The following is a 25,866-nucleotide window of genomic DNA, read 5'->3' as shown; positions in this document are numbered from 1 at the left end:
TTACCGCCCAGGTTACGCTGTCATCTGCGCGTTAGAAGAGAAACATAATGGATCCAAAAACATGATGCATGAGGGAGTCGATGAGAGAGAGAGAGAGAGAGGCTGCGGGAAACCCTCTGCCTCGGGTGGCTGCGGATGACGGCTGGCTGCTGGAAATACAGCAGGTCCGGTTTCCTCCCTTGAATGGTGTGTTCCCCCCTCTAACCTGGCAAACTGTCAAGTGCGGTTCGCTGTGATGCGCTGAGGCGGTGGACTGCATACATGCGCATCGCAGCCGCCAGCCACTCATCCATTGGATGACATCACACACAACAGGGACAAGCCAGCCCGAGCAGTTGTTGTTAGTGCACTTCGGCATGACATGAATAGGCTTTTTTTCTCTGCGTGGCTTTGCATATCCTGCTCTTTTATACCCGTTTATTATGACCACGCTGCAGGCTATCTGCTGTTATCTGCTGTGAGCCGCGGCGCTGTTGACAGGCCTCAATTCAAAAAGGGGGAAGCAGCAGATCAGACATGTCAATATAAAGCACAAGCTCCAATAACGTCACTATATTTGCATTTTAAAGACGCAATTTAAGAAATGCTGACACAAAACAGGCAGGATATTTAGTCAAGACAGAGCCCTGAGCCATGAGAGGTGCTGGGCAGTGTGCCCAACATCTATTATCCCAATATAGGTCATTTCATATATCATAGGCTTACACGCTACATCATGTTTTGTGGTGGCTTAATTCAATAAATACATACTCTTGTATACTCCTGTAGGCTATGAATTAAATATTTGATCAATGGAAAGTATTTTCTCATTTTATTATGAACTTGAGTGCATAATGGACACAAGGTGCAAGGATCAAAACACCATTCAAAGGACTTACTGCCTACTGCAGCTGGTTTTTCAATACAGCTATAGACAAAATAAATAGTAAGGTACTTTAAAATGTATCAGTGATGATCAAAAATACAGCTTTCAATCTACAGCAAGAGAAGTGGTCCCTGGTCATATCAAAGAGGAGCATAGAACAAAAAAATGAAATGAATGTTGATAATCAATTCAAAGTCGCTTATTCAACCATTAATGCCAAACATTTTCTTGTTCCAGCTTGTTTTTCCTTACGTCTTATATGATAGTGAACCAAATATCTTTGAATTTTGGACAAAACAAGGAATATGAATTGTAGAAATTGTAATCTGCCTCATTGTAGTATTATCTGACTTTTATTAACACAATTAATCAAGAAAAGAAGACTGATCAAAAATGAAAATAAGCATAAGTTGGAGCCCTAAGTATCCTGAGGCAAAAGGAACAATAAAACATTTATGATAAACATCACAGTGCTACAGGAACCGGCAGTGTAGTAGAATAACGCTTCACTTCTCGTTTGGGCCACAGGATGGGGCTCTCCGCTCACTGTGGACCCATCTCATCATCATGGATGTGTGGACGCTTCAGACACACTGCTCAAACTACATATCTCCTATCACAGAGGTTTTAATGGTTGCTAAGCATTTAATAAATTTACCAGAGTCCACGGGAACATTCGGTTTATTAAGAAATAAGATGTGCTGAAAAGTCAAAGTACTTAAAAGTGCTTGATAATTAACTAAACAGAATTTTAAAAATACATATGAACGTTATACAAATACAAATATGTATGAAGGCTTTAATGAGTGTGCAGGCTCCCGAAATGATCTGAAGGTGGAAGTGTTTCTATGACCTTCTAATAAGGTGTTAGTTATAAAGGGGTTATTGCCAGTTTTTTATGTACTAATGCTTAATAAATCACCTATAAGCCATTAATAAGAAAACATTTTGTGTTGTTGAGCTGTGACTGGTATTTATTCTCCTCTAATGGGACACTTACTTTATCTTTTAAGCTCTTAAGTTCAATGGAAAGAACATCATTCAATAAACAATTGTGTATATTCTCAGAAAAATCTGCACAACATCTGGAACAAAATCCATTCATAAATTAAATTATTTACTTTATTTACATTTATGAATACAGGCGAGTTAGTTTAGATACAGAGAAACCACTACTGTAGGTATTAAAAATGGTTTGCCAACATTGTTTTAGCAGCAAACATTTGAACAACCTGGCAACGGAAAATCGTTTTTTATTGAATGCCTGTAACAATATCTATAATGCCTTAATAAATTAATTATTAACCATTAAAACACCACAAATTAGAGCTCATATAAGCCTGGGTACCAGTGTCTTTCTATAAAGTTACCAAATGATCTACCTTCTCTCTCTAAATGCAAGAATCTGGAATCTCCATGGTAACTAAAGCCAGCTGCAGGGACAGACAGCGTAGCTCTGGCCCACTCTTTCTCTCCCAACACCTCTCCATCTCCATCTTCCTCGTTTAGGCTGTGTGAAAGAGAGAGAGACAGACAGACAGACAGACAGACAGAAGGAGAGAGTAAGTGTGTTGTCAGGAAGGCTGACTCTTGAGGCCAGCTGTGCTCTAAACAGGCAGCATCGAGGGATGCAGTTGTGCCTTTGAGGTCCTGTCGCCATGGGTTTGTAACCAAGGGTGGTACTGTGTGGCTGTGGAGACTGGCCCCAGGCATTTCTTATCCCTCCATTCCTAGTTCATCCCTACATTTGCACTCTGCTCCACAGGATAAACACTGCCGCTTCTCTCGTCTCTTTGCTTCCTAATTATGTGAGCATTAGATATCAGAATGAGAGTGTCTGTAATATCAGGACCACATGCTTTGAGTCAATCCAGTCTAAAGAAAAGAGCAGACAGAAGGTCACACACACTTTATTAGGTACTACCGTACAATCTAACACAAGCCGAGAAGACTGTTCTGCCCTAAAGTTTCCTTAATGATGCCTATAATGTTCAGTTTCTTGATACTGCCATAGAGGAAGATCAATTAAATGTTTCAGCACTGAGGTTAGTTTGTATGTAAATAAGGAGGAAAACCTCTCTCACTATCATGTATGACAAAGACAAGCATAACATTTTAACATTTGAGTAGCTGATACCAGCAATTGTTTGACATGTTTGCCTAAAAATGTAAAAAAAAAAAAAAAAAACAAGAAAAAGAATTCATCAATTATCTAAGTTGTTGCCTACTCATTTTCCGTCGACCAAGTTATGGATGAATCAATAAAGCTCTCAGCTTTGTGACAGGATCTAGATATTACAGTAACACATGACTGGCAGCCCTGTAGTGAAAAATGGAAGGACTCTATCAGCGTGTGCCGATGTAATAAAGACGTATTCCCGCTCACATAGTCATTGCTGCATGACCACGAAATATTCAAATTGTACTGATGCATCGAACAAGAAAAACCTTTGTCTCCCTGCATCTCTCTCCTCAGCTACAGCATGTTTTCTAAATCATTTATCACTGTTTCATTAACTGCTCTAAGTATTTATCGTAAGGGCTCAAACTAGTGATTGGCAAAGAGTTATTTATGTTTTTTAAAGCTGTGTTCACTGATAATCAATTAAATGAATGACCTTGTATTGTCTTTATGTCATTTTTAATGCTGTGTGGTGAGAGGAACTGACTAACTCCAGTATCTAATTGTGAGAATTTCCCAGTGTCACCAATACGTCTTACTTCATAGTCACAATCTTCCCACCCTAAAGGGCAACATATGTCAGAGTTTTTATCTTTCCTGTGAGTGCAGGACCTTGTCACATCTAATCATTTCTAAACATACTCATTAAACAGGAGTAAATGCAACTTCCCCTTAAATGATTAAACGCAAACACACATTAGATAGATTGACTGAAGAAGAATGCATTGATGCTCTAAAGTAGTTTGAATTATTGAACCAAAAGATGAAGGAGGTCAAAAACACTCTAATTAACAGTCTAGTATGCTCCTCTGATCTCTTCTGTTGGGATGTCAAACCCATAAAAAAGTTTCTACATGGACTACCAGCTATCCACTGGGGCTGCCCCTGAGTTCAGCCTTTGACAGGTGTCATAAACAAATAAGGGACACTGTGGTCTCAGGAGTCTGCTCCCTAAACCAAATTACTCATGTAATCGATTCATAATACTCCCACCTGTTTTTCAAAAGTATGTGCTTCTGTTTCAGAGGAGAACGTGGTTATAAAGGAACATGGTGTCAACCATTGACCCTCAAATCAATGCAATCTATGCTCTCTAATATATCAGGCTCTTTGTGTCCATCTTTCCATCTTCTCTCAGCCTCCCCCGCCAGAGCCATCTGAGCTGGGAAGACAGGTCATATTTTATCATGACAAGGCAAAATCCATGCAATCCAGAGCCACTTCACAGGCCAGAATGCATTAAGCTGAATAATGGATGGACTAGACAAGCACACAAGGCCAAGATGCAGCATGGAGAGATGGTTAGATTTTGTGATTGGCCCACAATATGCTCAACATGTTTAATGTTATACACATAAAGTATCTATCTTAGAAGAATCTCAATATGGAGTTACACACAAAATATACTGTTCAAACTTACAAGTCAAAGAACCTTCTTCTTATTCTTCATATACATTTATTTTTTGTAAACAAAGGTCCCCTTACCTGCTCATTCCGGAGCTTTTGGTCATATCGTGTGTCTTCTCGAGCAGGTTGAGTTGCCTTGGGCTGTGTGTAGAGCTCTAGTAGGGTCGTCCGTGTTAACGTCAAATTTCATTCTTGACCGTGGAAACAACAGGAAGTCCATGTCACTTCATTGGGAACCATTGACTTCAAAACTCAGTAAATATGGTCTATCAGTTGGGTTAGTGTAGCACAACAGATCCAGCTGGGCTGAGAAATCAAACTTCCTCTGGTTGTGAACAAAAGCTGCATCACGAAACCTAGATATTTGTAACAAGGCATACAAGTTTTATCATCAGCATATGACAGCACTGTCTACTTTGTATGTTTATATTTGATGTATGTTTACATACGACACGTTTGGAAACAGTGCCACAGACTATGTTTGCCCACTTTTAATTTTGTTTAATCTGGCCTGCAGCTTAATCAATTAGTTGTCAACTATTGAATTAATCATCAACTATTGTGATAAATAATGAATCGGTTTGTAGCCTGGAAATGAGCCGAATCTGCGAGCTCATGTTTCCATGTGCTCTGTCAGATGTGTCTGGCCTGTTTGTTATAAAAAACCCAAATATCCTAATACCAGAATACCTACCCGTCTGGGGAATAGTCATATATTCAGGTCCAGCCCTACAAGCAACAGGCAAAGTTAGCAACAATGCTAGCTGGAAAACATAGTGGAGCATATACGTAAACTAGCAGCTTAAAATCTGTAGACCTAAACAAAGCTGAAAAAGAAATTGAATTTTGAATACAACATCAATAATTATGAGGCTACATGTTAATGTTGCTCAACGTGTCATGGCTGTTTCACATTGGCTGTTAGCTAACACATCCATATCAAATTGTCCAATGTTGTGTTTACAGGTTGTTGCTATGCCCCCAAGTGGCCAAAAACATCAATTAAAGTGTCATGTATAACTTTCAGAAAATTCTTGTTATTAGCGACGGTTAGCAGTCAGCATCTTGCTGCTCGCATCGCACATGAGCATCATGTTGGTATACTGCTGTTAAATGAATAACAATAATATTTAGAATTACGCTAGCTTGCAAATCGCTCCATCAGCCAACGCCAAGAAGAACAGCATGTGTTGACTTGTGTGCAAGTTAATTTGTTGTGGAACTAAACAGTGGGGAGCGCTCAAAACGTCCCAAGTGGAAAAGAGTGTTCGCAGAAAATCCGTCCTGAAACTTTAAATTTACATAGAAGTTAGTCCTTTATAGGCTATTATAGACAAGCAAGAGATCTGGTGAAGGTCTCATTTTTGAAGTTGCCTAACAATGTTCACAAACAAAACTATACATATATACCTGTATATGAAACGTTACACACATAATATGAATAAGGCTGCTGATTATTTCAATATTGATGTGTGCCCCAGTGGCTGATTAAGGTGGTCGTGGGCCCCTAGGCTACTGTTTGTTTGGGTCCCCCACATTATTAATCACGCTTTATCAGAATAAAACCTGCCAGAACAGAAGAAGAGTCGGCAACCTTGAAAAGTCCTGTCAATTTAGGAATTTTCTTGAGTAGACCTTGTTCCTGATGTTCTTTCAGTTGTGCTTTTCTTTTTCGTGCTCTGCTATCACATTTCCTTTCTGAGATTTTGCCTCTGCACTGTCAAGTTACAGTGAGTGACATATCATATAACAACAAAACTGACCTTATGAACCCGGCCACATAAAGTCAGCTGACTGGGTAAATGTGTCCCATAGCTATCCAATCAGTGACTTAATTTTTTTTTAATGTTTCTAAGTAACCAAATAGGATGCAAGTTATTTTTTCCAGTGTAGTAAATAAAAATGTTTTTAAAAATTCAAATAGTAGATCTGGCCAATCCGGGGCCCCTGCACACCTGGGGCCCCTAGGCTGCAGCCTACAGCCATGTGCATTAATCCGCCTCTACCCCTAAAGCTGCTCCTGTATTGTTGTGATGTTGTAGGCTAACTGATTTGATATATTATTTGTTTATGGAAAAGACTATTTGTACTGTAACAAGAAATGTCTGTGTGATACACTGAACCTTCAGGCACTAAAGGGGGGGGGGGGGGGCAGTAAGGTCCCCATTACTTATAGCGGCGCCCCTGTACATTAGATCGGACGACATCAAACGTACTACACCACCCAGCTGCGTCTACAGTGTATTTAGCAGCTGTGAAATTCAAATTACGCCTTCGTAAAGCACAGACAGCACCACCGGTGATGAACATCCACCGGGCCGCTCCGAGTCGTGATGTCCCCGCAGAGCCGCGTGTGTGTGTCATCTCTGACGTTACCGGCCCGCCCACATCGCCCTCTGTCTCCACACAGTGACACACAGTCGCTCTCCGGCAGTGAAGAGCCGGTCTGCCAGCGTTACGCAGGGGGGCACCGCAATCCGCTGCTCTTAACGCGAGTCCTCACTTGGCATGGACCCCGGAGAAGAGCACTGACCATCCAGGAACCATGCCTACTGTCCTCGGTGGCAAAGGGAAACTTTCCATTGTCTGTTTTCTACTCAGATGCGCATATTCTCAGGTGAGAGGGCACCGAGTGTGGATTGTAGCTTATTTTAGAAAGCAGTTTGAGTGGGTCTTAAAATGTCAATAATGTTCTTTGGCATGTTTAAAGTCACCGAATTTAACAGCAGCATTTAAAAAAAATATATGACTGAATGCTGAAATTAAATTAGAGGCTAATTCCTGCAGAGTCGTGCATTTTGTGCCCATACCTTCACCAAGATTCAGTTTGCAGATTAAAAGTGTTTTCAGATTTTTCTCAAAGGCTCTCAACATAGATGAAAGTGCTACAGAAGCTGAAAATGAGCATAACTTCAGTAATGAATGCAGATGCTTTAAGAATGTAACAGGTGGTGAGTCTAGTTGACTTGCAAGCTGCTTGTTGCAGGTGTTATGATGGGTTGTGGTTTGTTTGGCCCCAGGGGAGTTGCACTCATCAGGGTATTGCACTAAAGCCTGTGGTGCTACAGTGGGTATGAATGTGTGAAACTCATTGTACATGATCATATCCGTACTAATGGGCGTATAAGTGTAAACTGAGGAAACAGGGCAGACTTTTGCTCGTGCACTGCCACAGGGATGTTATAATACCGGCTGTCTGTGTTTATGTTTTTCATTTAGTGCCTATAGCCCCATAACTGCCTTGTGGCTGTAATAATCAGACAGTTTTCACACACTGTTTCCCATCCGCAGGTTTAGAGTCCAACCACTCAGACACTGACCTTAGTGAGTCATGCATGCAAGAAGAGACAGTTTCACACACAAACACACACACGCACACTGCACTATACACACACATTTTCTACTGTGCATGCTTATGCTGCACAGATGGCACAGAGGACAGAGTGAGGCATAAAGGAAAGAAGCCAACCACCTCAGTGAAATGGAATATAAAGATTTTACATGTCTATTAGCAAGTACAAAGACAGTGCTGGTATTCAGCAGATGAGGTCCACATAGAAATATAGAAAAGCTGAAAAAGACAAAACAAAAACCAGAACTGTCAAATAGAATAAGTCTGATTATGAATGAGGAAGGAAACACAATTTTGGTACTAATTTTGCATCTGTTTTCACACACAACACTTATTCAGACTAACACACGCCAAATAGAAAGACCTAAGACACAGTTTTAATTTTTTTTATTTAAAGTATTTGTCATTTATCTTAATGCTTCAGCAACACTGTCCTCGGCTGCCGTGCCAACAAGGTGAATTTGAGTTGTGAAAAGGGGAGAAACGTGGTGGGAGGGTGAGCGGGGTTGCCTAATGTGGATGGAAACAGAAAGTTGCTTGCAACAGAAACGGCATCCGTCTGATCATCTGCAGCTGTGATTTCTAAGATATGAGTCATCAACAAGCTTTCAAACCTCCTCTCAACTCTCACAATTACTGTGTGCGTGTGTGTGTGTGACTGTAAGGTTTACAGTCGACACAGAGCTGTGAACGTTGCAGCAAAAAGGCGGGAAGCAGAGTGCAGAAGGTGATTTTTAGTGTGCATATTTGAGTGTTATCTTTGTGAAGGAGACTGAAAGTTCACATCTTGAGCAATGATGAGTGAAAGAAATGAATGAGCTGCGTGTGTTGGTACATGTGCACAGCTTCTTGTTGTTGAACTTGCGTAAGTGAGAGTTTTAGTTGAGACACTCAGCACTTTACTGTAGTTGCAAATGTGGTTTGTGTGCAACAACAGCTCTTTCTCCGTTTGTGTGTCGAGTTGACGGTGTAGCAAAACTTCCTCTGGTCACCTGTCAGACTTCACTTCCTGTGACTTTCTCCTCATTTACCATCACCTCCTTTCTTCTGTTTGCACAGGTAACAAGAAGCCAACACAACAGCTGTGCCAAAGATATTCTGGAGGTAACATTACTTTTTTTTTTCATTGCTTGAAATTGATTTTTTTCTAAATTATTATTATTATTATTGTTATAGAAGAAATTACAGTAGTGGTGACTTTCAGCATGTGCAATAATTCAGATTCAACCCTCATTAAATGCATTGACTTGTACTGTGGGTGATAACAAACAGACAAATCTGCAAGTTGTTATTGTTATTGTTATTATAAGTGTGTTATTTGCTCTGGTCCTCCCCTCCAGTTCAGACAAATTTCCAGCTGACTAGATCCTGGTCGGTTCAATCGCAATGTGGGGTTTAATACAAAGACTGACAGTTTGTGGAGCCTTCAGATTTTATGCAAAATATGTAATGATGTCATTTTTGGCTTGCATTCCCTCGCGCCGGGGACACTATGGCGAGCATTAACCTAGCTTAGTAAAGTGAGTCATGGAAATAAAACATTATTTTTGTTGTTTCATCACCCGTAGGAAGTACCTCACTATCTCTGATCTCATTTATATTCTAAGGCGCTATAAATTATATCCAGCCACAAAGAAAAGTCTGAAGTTAGATCGGAAGTACACAATTATTGTTATGAAGATGAAACACCGTCTCATCACATTGGTGTGAACTGGCAGGTTTCAGAACATTGCAGACCTGCACGTTGCAAGTAGTAGTAGTAGTAGTTGTAAGTTTCAACTTGACTCGTTACGAATATTTGGTCTGAATTGGGCTTAAGACTGCAACTAACCCACTATTGATTATTAATCTGTTGATTATTTTTGTAGTTATTTGTTGTTATTTATAATGTATTACTCTACAAAATGTCAGAAAATAATTATATTAGGATTTTCAATTTAAAATATACCCCGAAAAGCTGCTGATGTTAACACCTGAGCTGCTGGAATCATAAAAAGTATCTTGTTCAAAATGCTCTAAAGACAAAAAAGCAGAGCCTCACATTTGAGAAGCAGAAACCTAAGAATGTTTGGAGATTTGCTTGAAAACACAAGTGCCTTATACTATGATTTAATCATCAAAATAGTTGCAAACACATTTTCCGTTGATCGACTAATCAAGGAATCAAGGTTTCAAGGTGGCCCTGAGGTTTTACAATGCAGAGGATCCCTACTCCCAGTGTCCTGTCACCAGTGTGAGACAGATGGGAGGAGCAGAGGAGGAGAATAGAGATACAGAATGTGGGGAGGAGAAGGATGAGAGGAAGATAGCAACACATTATGCTCCACTTGGGAGACCTTGTTGTTGTTGGAGGAGGAGGAAAGGGGTGAGGGCTGGTGCTGTGCCCTTGGTGACTGGGGGAGGAGAGATAATGAAGTGAAAGGATGAGCAGACAGAGGAAACAATTGCCCTCCGGGGTTTACTGTAGGGTGGCAGGAGTGAAGAAGAGGAAGAATAAAAGCTTTTGCGTCACCTGCCAGGTTCATAAAAATGTGTCATCTAATGAGCGTCCTTTGATTTGAATGAAGGAAACTATTGGCATTCCTTCCAGCTGACTCCCATTAAAGAGATAATTAGAAATGTTCTGAATTGCACTTGTTCGTGTGCTTGCTCGATGATAACATTTACCACCTTCATGTCTGTACGCTAAACATAAGCTTAGCGACTTGAAACAGCTGGCATGGCTCTGTATAAAGATTACACAATCTGCCCGTTAGTACCTTGAAACTCACTAATAACTCATGTTATAGTTAGATCTTTAAATGCATACAAAAACTGGAATGTAAAAGGGCAAGTTGTTGTCAGCGAGGTAATCCCTATGTTAACAGATTACTTATTGTAGGAGATTGGTATGGGCTATACATCCATCATCTGCAACCGCTTTACCCTGACGAGGGAGCGGGAGGCTGGAGCCGAGCTGACATTGGGCATGAGGCGGGGTACACCCTGGACAGGACGCCAGTCTATCACAGGGCACATAGGGACAGACAGAAACAGACAACCATTCACACTTACGGCAATTTAGAGTCGTCAATTAACCTAACACATGCATGTCTTTGGACTGTGGGAGGAAGCCGGAGAACCCGGACAGAACCCAAGCAGACACGGGGAGAACATGCAAACTCAGACCAGGAACCCTCTTGTTGTGAAGCGACAGTGCTAACCACCCCACCAGTAAGGGCTATCTTCGCAGTTAAAATTGCAAAAGAATGAAGGGAGATGGACGTTTCAAATGCATGCACTGTTTGAATGGTAGAAATCCGTTGAGCTACTGTAGAGATGTCAATATCATATTGAAAGTCAAGTCTACCTGCAAATTTGAGGCAGTAGGTTAAAGGAGTGTAACATCAGCTGTAGGGGGGCAATTTCAACAACTGACCCAGAGAAAATACATTAAACAGTAGTTGACCTAAGAGAAAAAAAAGGCATTGTTAAGAAGATAGAACTGAGCGAAAGCTCCCTACTACTGAGCTGGGGAACATAGATTTGCTCCCGCTGTAGCTTTTATATTTAGCGTAGAGACATGAGAGCGGTATAAACCTGAACGTATTTTCAAAATGTTGAACTATTCCTTTAACCCTCGGTAGCTCTAGTTGAGTTTAATATCTGTAAAATCACGTCCACTGACATACACACACAGAAATCCAGGTAAAACGTGACCTTTTCCAGAGGTTGCTAACTCTTTCTGCCTGCTCTCATCCCAGTGATTGTCACACACATGTACATTACACACTGAACCCCCATGCTTACACATTATGACACAGCTGAGGAACCAGATCATGCTAACACGGTTAATCAGTGGTACAAAATCAGGCCATTTTTGTCAGCATCCATGAGGCCTGGTTTGTCTGAGTGTGACTGCGGGCAATCTAATCAGCAGAGATTATAATCAGAGCAGGAGCAAAGACAGTACACTGTGGATGCAGAGCACTCCCAATGGGTTCAATTTTCATAATAGTCCAGGTGTATAATCATATGTAATCATCACTTCAATCTTCCCTCAGGGTGAGCAGGGACACGTACTGCCACTAAACTATGAGGATGCACAACATGCATTTCAATTTAAATAATTATCATAGACTCATTTGTAATTTATCATGTTTTAGTAAATACTGCTTTGTTAACTCTAAAGCACTCAGAGCATTCACACCTCTGTGAAGTCTACTTTATATATATATATATTGACAATCACATTGATTGTAAGATTCAGACTTATGAGGATATCTTTTTGTATGTGGGAATATTAAGGATTTGTTAAAGGATGGGGATTGCAGAAAACAGAGTTACACTTATAGAGAGTATAAGAGTTTGGTTCCTTTATAAATGAGGAAACTTAAAATATTTGTCCTTGAATCATTTTCTGTTGATCATTTAGTTAAGTTGTCTAATCATTTCAGCACAACAAGCGATCTGTAGTATTTAAACTCCAACAATGAAGCACCTGTACACTGGAAAGTTGACTGTGCAGTAAGTGTCTTCATGTTCCTTGCATGGGCTCTCAGTTCTTCCTAAAAAAAATGTTTAAACAATTAAATTCTGCAAACTGATTTGTAATTTCCACCTCTGTATGCGTCTTTCAATTGTACCCCACAGGTAATTTTAACTGTTGTACTGGTGATTACTTGTGGCAAGAACCACCTGACGTCTTCTACGTTCATTTCCCCAGAGCCCCCTCACATGCAACAAGTGTTTTGATGAGCTGTCTTGGGTTCTTGGTTCACTGATTGCACACCTTTGAGATTGCCGCCTTTGAAAAGCTAAGAATCTCGACAATCTAGTCGTGACACGTCCGCTCGGAATTCAAAATAATGCCTTTTAAAAATAATTTATTGGATCACATTTTCAGCCCACACTGTGTAATCGATTCACAAACAAACTCGAATGGAGCTTTGCTCACTGAGTGAACACAGCCGCAAACAAATTCACTTTCCAAAAGAGAAAAGAGCTGTGAAACATTAAAAGAAAATAGATAAAAAATAAAGCAAATACCTGGAAAAGATTCAGCTGGAGATCAAAGAGAAACAAAATGATTGCACAGAAATCTTGACACAGCGTCAAAGTGCACACTCCCACACAAACCATGAAACACACATCTCTCAGCCTACAGTCAGCACTAGACATTGAGACCATTTATACCCATTCACACACCCCCTAGTGGGAAGGAACCGTGCAGACGACAAGAGTCAGCTGTCAAATAAGGCTCTCTGCACTGTATGTGTGTAAACTGGAGAGATAAGCTGCTCCTAAATGAAAGAAAAATGAAAAGAGCTCAAGTTACAGATTTAGGATGCCCAGAGTTCCTGTATGTGAAGAACATCAATCACAGTGGCATCTCACAGTTCACCTTTGACCCCCCCACTTCTTTTGCACAGGACATGACTCAGTCCTGGCCGTCCCAGCAAGCCTTAGGGGGGGACCAGGCCCAACGAATCCTCTACAACCCTAAGGTATGTATGTGTGTTTTATGTTTTTGTTGTTTATCTTTGACAACGAAAAGGGAACCCCACTCATTTTACACATTAAAGTTTACAGGCCTAGGGGAGTACAATCTCGGAATCTCACTGGTCATCGTTCTGATGATGATTTAGCCTCGGGGGGCATCAGACAATATTTCTAAGGTTCCGGTGTAGTCAGCGGATATGCGGGCCAAGACTTCCCCTTCTGTGCGCCGGTCATTGTTTCGGCTAATCTCTATAAACAGAATGCAGATCTTTTTTTAAAAATCAAATAAAAAAGCTAAATCATTGTCAGGCAATAGCCGACGGGTTCCAAGAAGGTTTCGTTTCCGACTCTTTTTAACGTTTAACTGCATGCAACCAAAAACCTGCTCAAATGTGATTGGTCAATGCTACTCAGACTACAAACGCTGCCCACAGATTCTTTGTTCTGTTCTGAGTGCTGCTGCATGTGAGAAAAAAAACACTGAATAAAGCATTGGGTGGCGTGGAATCTGATAAACTGCCTCAGGTTATGTCACTTAAGTCAGTGTCGGTTGGGGTCGGAAGACTACAAGTTTGAAAAAAAATAAGTTAGAGTTAAGAAATACATTGGTTGCATTCTCATTATCTGTGCTTGAGGCCTCGGGCCACTACTAGCATAACAACCCAATCTCCGAGGCGAGCTGTCTGCAGTCGGGTTGCATGGTGGGTAATGTAGGCAGCGTGTTTTGAGGAGGAAGAAGAATGTGATGAATAAAAAGGATTATATCTCTGGTTCTGATGCATCGATTCTGATCTGTTCGACAGTGTTATACTACAGTGCAATGCTAAATCTGTGAGTACTCTTAAAGTGTCATTCTGGAGCAAAATCATCCCATGGTCTTTTTCGGCATTTAGATACATCAAATAAGCCATCGAGACAGTTTTTTTTTTGTGTATAAACTATTAACGGAGAAATCCAGTACAACAGCTAACACTGATTAGCTCATAGCATTAAAACGGCTCATAGCATTAAAACGGCTTTTTTAACCACTAGTATTGCTCAAAATAACACTTAACCTCTGCAGTAGCATGATGAGTATCCATACACATAAAAAGAAGCACCTTTTTATGTGTAGTTAGCGAACATTGTGGTTAGTGAACCCAGAGTTTATTAAAAGAGTGATTTGAAAGACCAACTGGCCCCATTACCAGCTCCTCTCATAGTAAAGTCCATTCAAGTCAAATACCAAAGTCAATCCAACAGGAAGGAGCCCATTGGTGCTTTGTTTTCTGTGTAGGGACTCTTATCATAATACTGCAGAGGTTTGGTGTTATTTTGAGCAGTATTAGTGGTTAAAAAATACATTTTAATGCCTACACCGTTCTGCCAGGAGCTAATCAGTGTTAGCTACGTCCAGCTGTTAGCGACTCTACTGGATTTCTCCGTTAATAGTATGTACACGAAAATACTGTCTTGATGGCTTATTTGATGTATGTTAGTGTCGAAAAAGACCATGGGATGATTTTGAGCTGGAATAACACTTTAACTGAAAAGAGTTTTCTGTTGACTATCTTTTCTTCTCCCTCTTTCCAAAGGAAGCAAAACTACCGACAGCACAACAAAGGCAAAGTATGAGTTCACTGACTAATAAGTTTGCTTGTCTGATATTTGCATTGATTTACAATTGGCTCTCTGTTAATATATGGTTGGTCGCCTGGTTTTGAATGTGTCCTCTCTCTTTCTCTCTCTGTGAGGTCGGGGGGATGTTCAGCTGCGAATGACCCGTCACCCTCGCGTGGCACCTCACAAATCGTAAGTGGGTAATGAGGAAACATGATCCACTTGAAAGGACATCAAACACAGACGATGCAATATATATATCACACACATAATTTATATTATCTTCTCAGAAACTTTTGTTAAAAAATTAGATACAAATCATGAACATCATCGGTACAGCCACAGGGAACAGGGTTGATGAGAGTGGCGGGAAATAAACATATGGGTCAGTCAGCGCAGTGTTTCTGGCTACGTAGCAAAGGTCAGGTCAAAGGTCAGTTAACATTCCTGAAAGCTGTCAGTTGAGAGCGATGTGCTCCTGTTTGCTACTTCTTTACATCCTCCTTTTACTGTGAAACACATGTTCAGTGTTGTAAGCCAACTGTGTTCTGCACATTGCCACGCTTGTTATGTAACATTTTCAGAACATTTAGAAGATGCCTTTTTTTCACTTTTTTTTCACACACTTTTTTCAGTCTAAAATGTGTTCAATTCTATATATTAATTACAATAACAATATATCAGTGCAGTATACAGTATATAGGTTGTCTTAACACCTTGGATTTTAGGCTTTGATACCTGAGTTAGCTCTGATTTTGAAAAATAACTGCAGATAAAAAGAATTCTACTATATCTCAACAACTAACTGTGGATTAGGTGTATAATTATAAGTCTAACATAGTCTCTTGGTTTGACATTATTACATTTTCAGAAGCTTACGGAAGTATACTGATTTCTACACAAATTTATTATTTTAGTGGGGTTTTTTTGTTTTTTTTATGCGAAGTAATAACTTCAGTAAGACTTAAAAGCGTTGCACCAATCTGATACGATGGATTTGTATACAGAGTGATCCCCTTCGTTAATATCATTCAAAAATTCACAGAATCCCATGGCATCACGTTCCCTTACATGATTATACATATTATACAGTTGTGAAGGAGAGAGCCCTGGTAACAGGACATCAACAATATTGTCTCTGACTGTGTGATTCTTTGATGACAGCATGCTTGCTGATGACCTGAAGCTGAGCAGCGATGATGATGACACTCAAAGGGTAGGTGATACTACTACGTCACTATTTCGTTATCGGTACCGGTTAATAATAATAATGATAACATTATCGGTATTGTTGTTTGTTACACACACATTTGTAAATGTGAAGAGTTTGCTGTTCAAACATTTCAATTATTCAGTTACTCTGAAAGATGAGAAAAAGAAACCCCAACATCTATTTTCTATGTCAAAGAGATCTTTAAAAGGACACAGTAATCATAACAATAACTAACTATTTAAGTAGTTCTGATCTTGATGCTAGTGTGCATGCTTGAGGCGACAGCCAGACAGTGACGGAGAGTATCAGAGAACAAAAGAGAAAGTGTTAGACAAAGCAAAACAGAGACGATGACTGGATTGTTTGGCAGCTCCTGCGAAAAGATGCCGGTTTTTCTGGTAGTGTTTAATAGTGTGTGCACACACACGCCCATACACACTTTGGCACAGCTGCCACTCAATTAAGAACAGTTTCTGTTCTTGCTACTTGGCATAGTAATACTGCAGAGGTAACAGCGAGTGAAGCAAGCTGTTCATTACGCTGCAGTGGATGATAAGTTTCTGTTTTTTGTTTTGTGTCCCTGAAGGCAACTCTTGAGTCAGCTTCCTGGGATGGACACAGGTACTCAATTTACAAATATCACGTGTGCGTATTGTGGATATGAGTTTTGGATGTTCGTCTGTAAACACAAGTTAAACTGTGTGAATAACAACAGTGTGTGTCTGCGTCGGTGTGTGCTCCACTGGGCTGTGTACGTACGCTGACCCCTATCTGATGTTTGTGTGTTGACTGACAGCCTGTCAGCACAGCGAGGGCACACACATGGCAGGCGGGTGAGACATTCCAGCTCGGACTCATCAGGCTCGGACTCCACCGCTGCGTCGGACAGCAGCAGCCTTCACTCCCGGAGCCCCAGCCGGAGCCCAGACGTTCACCCAGATCCCCCCTCGCTTGCCAACACTCAGCCGCCGTGCAACAGCAAGGAGGTACGGCCTCCTCTTCTTCTGCTCTCTGTCGTCTCTTGTCCGTGCCTCAGGGTGAATTCTCTACAGGCAGTTGACTTCAGGTGTGGGGAGGGACAGAGGAATGAGGAATGCATGTGAGTTAGAGAAGAGGAGGGGGAGGAGGGTGAGGGGCAGAGGTAGCTTTGGGAATTAGTGCCTGGGTGTCATGTCAACAGGCCCAGTCTTAAAGAGGAAAGCCCTCGGGAGGTGGAAGTCATCAAGACTCGAGTTCATGTTTACATCTTTTACTAGAGTAACCTTTGCTTACCGTGCACACAGATCATGCAGACTACTTGCACATCATTATCTCAGATACATACTGAATGGGTGACTTAGTGTGCTGAGGTGTGGGGCATTGTGGGGGTTGAGAGGTGTGCTATGTGGGTATTGAAGGGGAAACCTGCTCCTCTTTTATGAATGGAAAGCCCTGTACGACATAGTGGACTGTATTACTAAACTTGCTCTACATTGGGCCCCTATAGAGAGGGGAGGGAGCTGAGTGTGTGTGTGTGTTTGGGGGTGGCGGGGCAGAGGAGGAGGGTGTGTGGGGGGCTTGCACGCCATGTGTTTTTCATTTACGTGGACTGTTTAAATGTCTCCCAAGGAAGAGATGGGGGTTGGAGTTATGGAAGCAGCAAATCCAGAGTTCCAGGTAGCGAGAGAGAAAGAGGGAGGGACAGAAAAAGGAGGGAGGGCAGTCGAGACGGTACAAGAGATGCAGTGTCTTCTCTGGAAAGAGGGCTAGGGAGGGATATGGGGAGGGAGGGAGGGGGTCACTGTTTGACTTGAGGAGCAGAGGTTTAATTTAGTTCCTGGTCAGAGAGGACGAGAGAAAAGGAGAACGCAAGAGAGAGAGAGAGAGAGCGAGAGAAAGAAGTTTGCTCTCCAGCCGTGAGTATCCCCTTTGTTTTTTTTTTTAAGTAGAAACTCGTGCTTTCTCTTCTGTTCGCCTCATTTTTTGGGTTACCAAGCCAGTTGTTAAGCAAACATTAAGTGAGTCATTTGGCATAATTGGATGGGGGGTTGAGCTACTGTAAGCACAGATGTGGACTGTGAGACCATGTAGTAAGTACCGTATAAGTAAGTATAATGTCAGTCGGAATTTTTATCGCACTTACACTTTTTAGACGTGAGTCATAACCCAGATTTTGTGGTTTTGGAGTTTGAATTGTTTTAAGAGCAACTTAGTCAGTGAGGCATTTGTTATGTGTGTGTATGTGTGTAGTGAGTGTGTCATTCCTCAGGGTTAAATGTCTCTGCTTCACCTTGTTGTCTCTAAACACGTACAGAAAATGATCTGCACAATACATTTACCCACATCCTGTACTACAGTTTTGAGGTATACCCTATTTATATATTTCCTTTTTCTGCTACTTCACACCTCTGCTTTACTACTTTCATAATTATATTACAAGGCAGAAGTTACTCTACCTTTTAAGATTTTTCACCTTTCAAATAATCACCTTTTAAACTGTGATACATACTGTATCTTCGCTGCAGGAATGTCCTTCTTATCAAGTCATTTTAGTCAATTATTGAGTCTTTGTGGAAAAGCACACCGGCACTGTTTTCAATGCAAATCAGTTTTTTTAAAGTATCAAGTTTCAGTTTTTCTAGTCATTCTAGTACAGAAAAACACTTTATACATTTACATACAGTTCTTTAGACAGGTTTTTATGACTTCAAAAACAGGTTGACATACTATTACTGTGCTAAATTATGTTTTTAAGGAACCAATAATAGCCAGAATTGTAGTTAAAAGATTTGGGCTTTTGAACTGTTATAGACTGGAACCCTTGACAGTTTAAGTTAATCTAGTTTATGATTAATTAAGTGTTTCTCTCTTCTTCTGTGTTTTCTTAAGACTGATCACCCCTCTGCGGCCCAGTGGCAGTTGGATAAATGGCTGAAGAAGTCCCGGAAAAAATCAGCCAGCACTGACCAGGATCCTTCCCAGAGCATTCCACAACGCCTTCCCTCTCCCCACGCCCAAAGAGCCCCGTCTCCAGCCAGGTCCTGGGACTGCGATCAGGAATACAGCCCTAGCCAAAGCCCTATCCCCAGCCCACAGTTCAATTACAGCCACAGCAACAGCCCCCTACCTAGCCCTGGTTATAGCTTCTGCCCTAGCCCCAGCCCATTCCCCAGCACATGTCCAAGTCCCAGCCCGAGCACAAGGCACAGCCCGATCTCTAGTCCGGTTCCGAGTGTTTGCCCCAGTCCGTGTGGGAGCCCGAGAGCAAACCTTAGCCCTAGTCCGATACCTAGAGACCCTCCAAGAAGCCCCAGTCCCGGCCTACCTGCTCCCTCCAGGGTTCGACACTACCCTGAGATTCAGACAACACAAACTAGCCTAACAACCACTTCTCACAGGACAAAAAACAGGTCATGGATTACCCCATTGCCTAACACTGATACGCCACACAGCGCTCATCTTCAGCCAACTCACCTACACAGGCCCAAGCCTCGACCCACACAGGACCAAGACCAAAGCAAACCCAAGGCCTCAGCTGGTTTGAACTCTAATCAGAGTCACGGCCACAAATCTAGACCCAAGCCTAACGTTCATCCGAGTTCTAAACAGCTCTCTGAGGCCCCCAAAGCTAAACACACATCACATTTTGAGCAAATCCAGAGTAGCAGATCCAACCACAACTCAAACCACAAGCCTTCATTTCAATCCAGCTCGCAACATAGTCCCACAACAGCAAAGCACTTAGTTCCCACTAGTCGTGAAACCAACTCTGGTCATACTTCTCGTCCCCAATCTACCTCTAAAGCTGCAACTAATCCTAACACTGGGCCAAACTTCAGATCGAATCCCAGCCTAAAACCTAGGCAAAAGTCTTCGGAGGCCACTGCTGTGCATGCTAACCACACAAAAACATCACAGAAAAAAACCCAGTCCAAGGAACAGGAGGTGGAACACAGAGGAGTTAATTTGCCCCACGCAGAGGGCAGAAAATACGAGAGAAAAGAGGACAGACATTGGGAAAAGCATCAAGGGAAACAGGAGAGAAAGGAAGACAGGAGGCTGGCGGAGGAGCAGCTACTGAGACGTCCCTGGATCCAGAGTTCGGCAGAAGAAGAGGAGGAGGAGGAGGAGCAGGAGGGAGGGATAGAGAGGCAGAGGAGGAGAGAGGAGACAGAAAGAGGGGAAAACAGGAGGAGAAGGGAGCAGCAACGTAGACACGAATGGCAAACAGTCCCGCCAAAACAGAGACTGCCTACCAGCACCGAGCGACACCGCCTTCCAGACGACTCACACCACCAGGGGAGGACAAAAAAGGGAGGGAGAAGTGAGGAGGAAAGAGAATTACGGCAAGACCCATCACCGCCTCTGTCACGTTCCCCGACTCCTCTCAGACCGCCCTCCTCGCCCTCTGCCTCCTCCTCTTCAAATTCAGATTCAGAATCTGAATATCAGGCACCGATCACAAAAGTTCCAGCGGACTCTACTTCTCACAAGAGACCCCCCAAGAGAGGGCATCAAGGCCCGGGCAGGCCGGACACCAACAGGCCGAAGGTGGTGCACCACAGAGGACCGACCACAGGTAATCCAGTTGAGGGGCTGCAGAGCGAGGGGAAGCAAAAACTCTACACCCTGGTCCCGTTCGGGCGAGGTGAAAAAGCTACAGCACCTTCCCAGCGGGGTCTTAGAAATCTGGTGGTGCACATAGACCTCTGTCTTCTCAAAAGGGTACCGGACAGCACTACTAGTTTCACTGTTAAAAAACCCTCCTCTTCCTCCTCCAATTCATCAACAAAGGACAAGCAAAGAGAGGCAATGAAACACCTGTTCATCCCTGACACTGAGGCGAAAGACAGCAAGAGGAAACGCAAGGTAGACAGCATGACTTTTCTTCTCTGTTGAGTTTGATGTATATCTGCATGCTGCAAGTGCTGCTTACAGGCTCGTTCTTCAAAGTGTATGTGTGCGTGTGGGTGTGCGTGTGCGTGTGCGTGCGTGTTGTGTGTGTGTGTGTGAACAGTTGGAAAATGGTGTGTCACACAGAGAAAGCAAGAGGAGTATTCCTTTTGCAAATGACCTCTCAGGCCACACAGAGTCTTCATCTCACACAGCTGAAAGCAACTTTGTGACCGAGACGACACACAACGGGTAAAAAGACAACAACAACCAAACACACCCCTTTGTCTCATGTGTGCATCATACTGAATACACAAATACAATCAGTTTGTTTTTACACCCCATTTTGTGTGTGTTCAGGTACTTGGAGGAGTACTTGGACAGCAAGAGGCCATTATCTCCCCTGTCTCCACTGCCCGACAGCCCCGAGTCCACCAAGCCTCCCCCCAAAACAAAGATTTCAGAGCCGCATCAGGTCCATGTCCACAAGAGCAGAGACAAGATTAGAAATTCTGCTATAAAGGTGATACAAAAAGAAAAAAATAATTTGTTTAAAACATTCCCACTCTATTCCTCACAGCTTTTTGGTTTTCTTCACCTCTTTTTCTTCACCTGTGCACTCAGCCTAAGATGGAGGTGAAATGTGTAAAAGTGTCAAGACAGCCCCAACAACCATCGGAGTCCTGGGGCCCCGCAGGACGCAGGGCCGCCGTGCCAAACGATGAAACGTGAGCATCGCTGCATAGCCCACACTGCTTTCTGTCTGTCAGATACAGACTTCAACAGGCAGACACTTATTGTTATTATTATCTTATTTTTCTGTATTTCTGTCCATCTTAGTCCGCACCATGCTGAGTACTACTTACATGAAGCTAAAAGGATGAAGCACCGTGCAGACGCAATGGTGAGTCCGTGATCTTTGACTGAATATGAATTGTCAGCAGTGAAACTAAACTGGCAAGTAGTACAATCATTGAAGAAATTAATCCACCTGCTTCCTGACATGGAGTTAGAAGAGAAGTTTGGTATTTTCAATGTCTCTGCTGAGAAAGCAAGCACACAAAACGTTATTGACACAGCCCATTTGTTTCCAGGGAAGTTACAAAGAAACATACGAGAAACTCTATGTACTGTATTAACTATGCCTTGGTCAATCAGAAGGCCTGCGTCAAATGACCTATCATATTTGATCAGTTAATATTGGAGAAGCAAGTCAGAGAGGAATTGTTGAACAAAGCCATGTGGGGCTTTAAAACAGTAAAAAGTCAAAAGAAAGATGGTGCTGCATTTGCCGAATAGAATAGAAAGTCTTTATTGTCAAAAGAAGAAAATGAAATACAACAAACAAACCAAAGATAAATTCATGTGCATGTTTTGCATCGTTGGTGCTCTGGTCTGGAACGTAAGGCCACAATATATACAATTACAGACCTCCCGTATGTGGTGCTTTCGAGGAAGAGAGAGAGGCTGAATTAGAGCATATTTCCTGCCACGGAAGCTCATAGAGAGATTGGTCCATGATGTTTTTAGCCTAGCTTAGCACAAAGACTGGAAGCAGGACGAAACAACTCTCCCAATCATTTTCTAATGACGGCTTATCGGGTGGTTCTGTGTAACAAACCATGTGACGAGGCAGGTTACAAAGTGTCCCGTCCTGGGTTTCTGTTATCCAGTAATTAACATTATTTTACCGGTAGGCTACGATCTACGATCTTTAAGTCCAACCAATTTAAATCTCTCCAGTCGTGATGTCCAGTGAAAATAATCCCCTTGCACGCTTCACTGCTGCTAAAAAGGTTGGCTGAAAAGTAAATGGATTTTTTTTTTTATACTGCTCATGTTCAGTGGGCCGCATATCACCGGGGAATGACTGTAGCTGCAATTTCTACCTATTTATATAGGTAGAAATATATATTTCAGTCAGTAAATATATACCTATATATATAGGTAGAAAGTGCAGCTACAGTCATTCCCCGGCTGCAATGATGGTGCAGGTAGAGTGCAGATCATATATGTATTATTAGACCAGGATGCTGGACTGAAAATGGCGCCCTATACATTCCAATGAGAATTGCTCACCTGGCGCATATGACAAAAAAGTTTCTGGTCTTCCTGGTTTACTTCTGTGACATGCGGCCCACTGAACATGATATATATATATTGTATATATATATACCTATATAATGTGGTTGTGACATCACAGAAGCCCTCACGGCTCGTTTCTGAATACGGGCTGTGAGCGTTTCTCTGTGGATTGACTTTTGTGATACTTTCACAGTATTTATACAGCACCTCAACCTGCTTTATGATGAAAAAAAAGACATGGAAATCTTACCTTTTCAATATGGGACTTTTAATATTTACTCCAATCTTTACCTATGTTGGATGTCTCATTTCCAGGTGGACAAGCTGGGGAAGGCTGTGAATTATGTCGACGCCGCTCTCTCCTTCATGGAATGTGGGAAAGCGATGGAAGAAGGGCCACTGGAGGCAAAGTCTCCTTACACCATGTACTCGGAGACAGTGGAGCTTATTAGGTGATTAGCACAAGTACATGTAATTTGAATTTGAGAGACAAACAGACACACATACATATAGATGAACTGCGGGTCCATAGTAAACAGTCCTGTGTCTTAAGGTACGCAATGAGGCTAAAGAGTCACTCCGGCCCTGGGGCGAGACAGGAAGACAAACAGCTGGCGGTTCTGTGGTGCGTATGTCATTTCCTCTGTTTACGCCACATCTATCATCACTCTGAAGGACTTGTATTTTGAAGGATGATTTGTGGTTTGAGTCTCTTTGACATGCGCTTGTTGTCCCCAGTTTCCGATGCCTTGCCCTCCTTTACTGGCAAATGTTTCGTTTGAAGAAGGACCATGCACTGAAATACTCCAAAGTTCTGCTGGACTACTTTAAGGTATATCTAAAAGCAGCAAGACTGAGCTGTCGTTTACATAATTCCACATTTACATAAAGGCTTTTTTTAAGTTGTCCTTTTAATTTCTGGACAAACAACGTAAACATTTGGGTGACTGTCTTGTTTATGGTTTTATTACAGAGTTCTCCCAAAGTGCCTTCTACACCGCCGGGTTGGAGTGAGTCTGGGAAGTAGGTGGATAATAACTTTATATTACGGGGTTCTCTTTTTAATTAGTTTGCTTGTAATCCAGCCACTGAACCTTGGTTGATCACTACCACTCTGTCATACATGTGTCTTTACTCCCAGGGGTACAGAAGGACCCCCTTCTTCCCTCTCACCCAATGCCAAACACCTCGGTCGGGGTTCACACGGGGGCAGCACTATCCCTTCTCTCATAAGCATTCCCCAACGTATCCACCAGATGGCAGCAAACCACCTGAATATTACCAACAGTGTCCTGTACAGCTATGAGCACTGGGAGGTGGCAGACAACCTCGCAAAGGAGAATAAAGGTAAACAGACACATCCAGTGAAATGAAATTAAAAAGTGATCTGTTTGCACAATCAAGACAACAGATGTTTTAAGAGTCTTCCTTTTTCATTGCAGAGTTCTTCAACTACTTGAATACATTGTCTGGGCCGTTGACTCTTCACAGTAGCATCGCTCACGCTGTCCAATACACCAGACAGGCTCTTCAGTGGATACGCATTAGTGCCAAACTTAACTAACAAGGGGAGGATGTACTGTAACCTGCCCACTTAGAAGAGACAAAAACCCTGGATCTCTATGCATCTGACAGGACAGCACTGATACCTACTGAGCTTGTTGGAGTCGGATGAAATCCAATGGAGCCTGATCGTCCTCATAGGATGTTGGCGTGTTTACTGTGTGCAAAGCCTTCTGAAGGAGCAATCTTTTTACTTCTCACAGATGAACTACGTGCACCTTCTTCCTCATCATTGGATTAATCTGGAGAGCCGTGTATGCTATGGATTTGAAGTCTCTAATCATTTGCCAAATGTCATATTTTGACAGAAAGCAGGACCCTGGTACAGTACAGTTGTATGTGCAATTTCATGTGTGAAGCCGTTGGTTCTTTTTTTTTAACATACTTTGGATTTAATCTAAAAAGGGGAACAAGGCCTATTTTCAAAAGTCATATGTTATTCCTATGGTCTAAGACAATCCAAAAAATATCAGTAAACATGAAAAACTCTCTCCAAAATCCAAAGACTAGAGTGCTAACACTCAAATTTGTGATGTCAAATTGTCCAAATGTCATAGACATTGAATTGTGACAGATGTTATACTTAACACTTTATACTTTATAAAAAGAGGGTAAAATGAAATGAAGCTGCCTTTAAGTGCGGTCAGAAATGTCAAGATTATAACAACGATGTGAAGAAAAGCGATGACTGTGAAATATAAACAGGACGTCGACGCCATTCGCCGGAGCTGCCCGAGGCTATGTGAATGCGACCCCGAGCACATTTGGGTGTAAAAAAAGAAAACAAACATTGTGGGTCCACAAAAATCAGGTTGTGACTGAAACTCCATACTAATATGCTATTTAGTAGTCATAAACAGTATGTGAGAGTTTATTAAAGTCCAAAACTTTAGCAGGAAAACAGTAGTATGTGAATTGCAAACTATTACAGTATGCAAACACATAAACATAAATCAAAAAACATATAACGGCAATAATGCTTCAGTTTACATTTCTGCACATATCAAACACTGTTAAGACAATTAAGTTAGTGTCACCTGCACCCATTGGACTAGTTTACCTTGCAGTAATTTAAGCGTTGGTTATAGGAGACTTCCAGGAAATTATGTAATTACAGCCCAGTGCGTAGAAAAAGAAGCATACTACTGTTAATTCACGCACAAGTGTGTTGAATGATATAGAATACATACTCAGTGTCCCATTCACTGTCTGTGGAGCAGCTCCAGATGTTACTTAATGACATCACA

At 42.0% G+C, this 25,866-nt stretch overlaps 1 protein-coding gene across 1 annotated transcript; it reads left to right on the top strand.

Moving 5' to 3' along the window:
- Window positions 1-6,999: 6,999 nt before the first annotated feature.
- On the top strand, window positions 7,000-25,359 carry aff3 (AF4/FMR2 family, member 3; the record flags this gene model as incomplete). Its single annotated transcript, XM_083921003.1, has 19 exons — window positions 7,000-7,071; window positions 8,866-8,910; window positions 13,218-13,292; window positions 14,862-14,895; window positions 15,021-15,078; window positions 16,051-16,102; window positions 16,686-16,720; window positions 16,896-17,085; window positions 18,968-20,947; window positions 21,096-21,223; window positions 21,332-21,494; window positions 21,596-21,699; window positions 21,812-21,875; window positions 23,372-23,508; window positions 23,610-23,681; window positions 23,795-23,888; window positions 24,030-24,079; window positions 24,198-24,403; window positions 24,499-25,359. The coding sequence occupies 19 exons, from the start codon at window positions 7,000-7,002 to the stop codon at window positions 24,618-24,620; spliced, it is 3,681 nt and encodes a 1,226-aa protein (XP_083777129.1). The 3' UTR covers window positions 24,621-25,359.
- Window positions 25,360-25,866: the final 507 nt, after the last annotated feature.

This window comes from Echiichthys vipera, assembly GCF_963691815.1.
Source record: "Echiichthys vipera genome assembly, chromosome: 10".
NCBI lineage: Eukaryota > Metazoa > Chordata > Actinopteri > Perciformes > Trachinidae > Echiichthys > Echiichthys vipera.
Note: the sequence above shows the minus strand (reverse complement) of the source record. Positions and strands in the feature narration are given on the sequence as shown.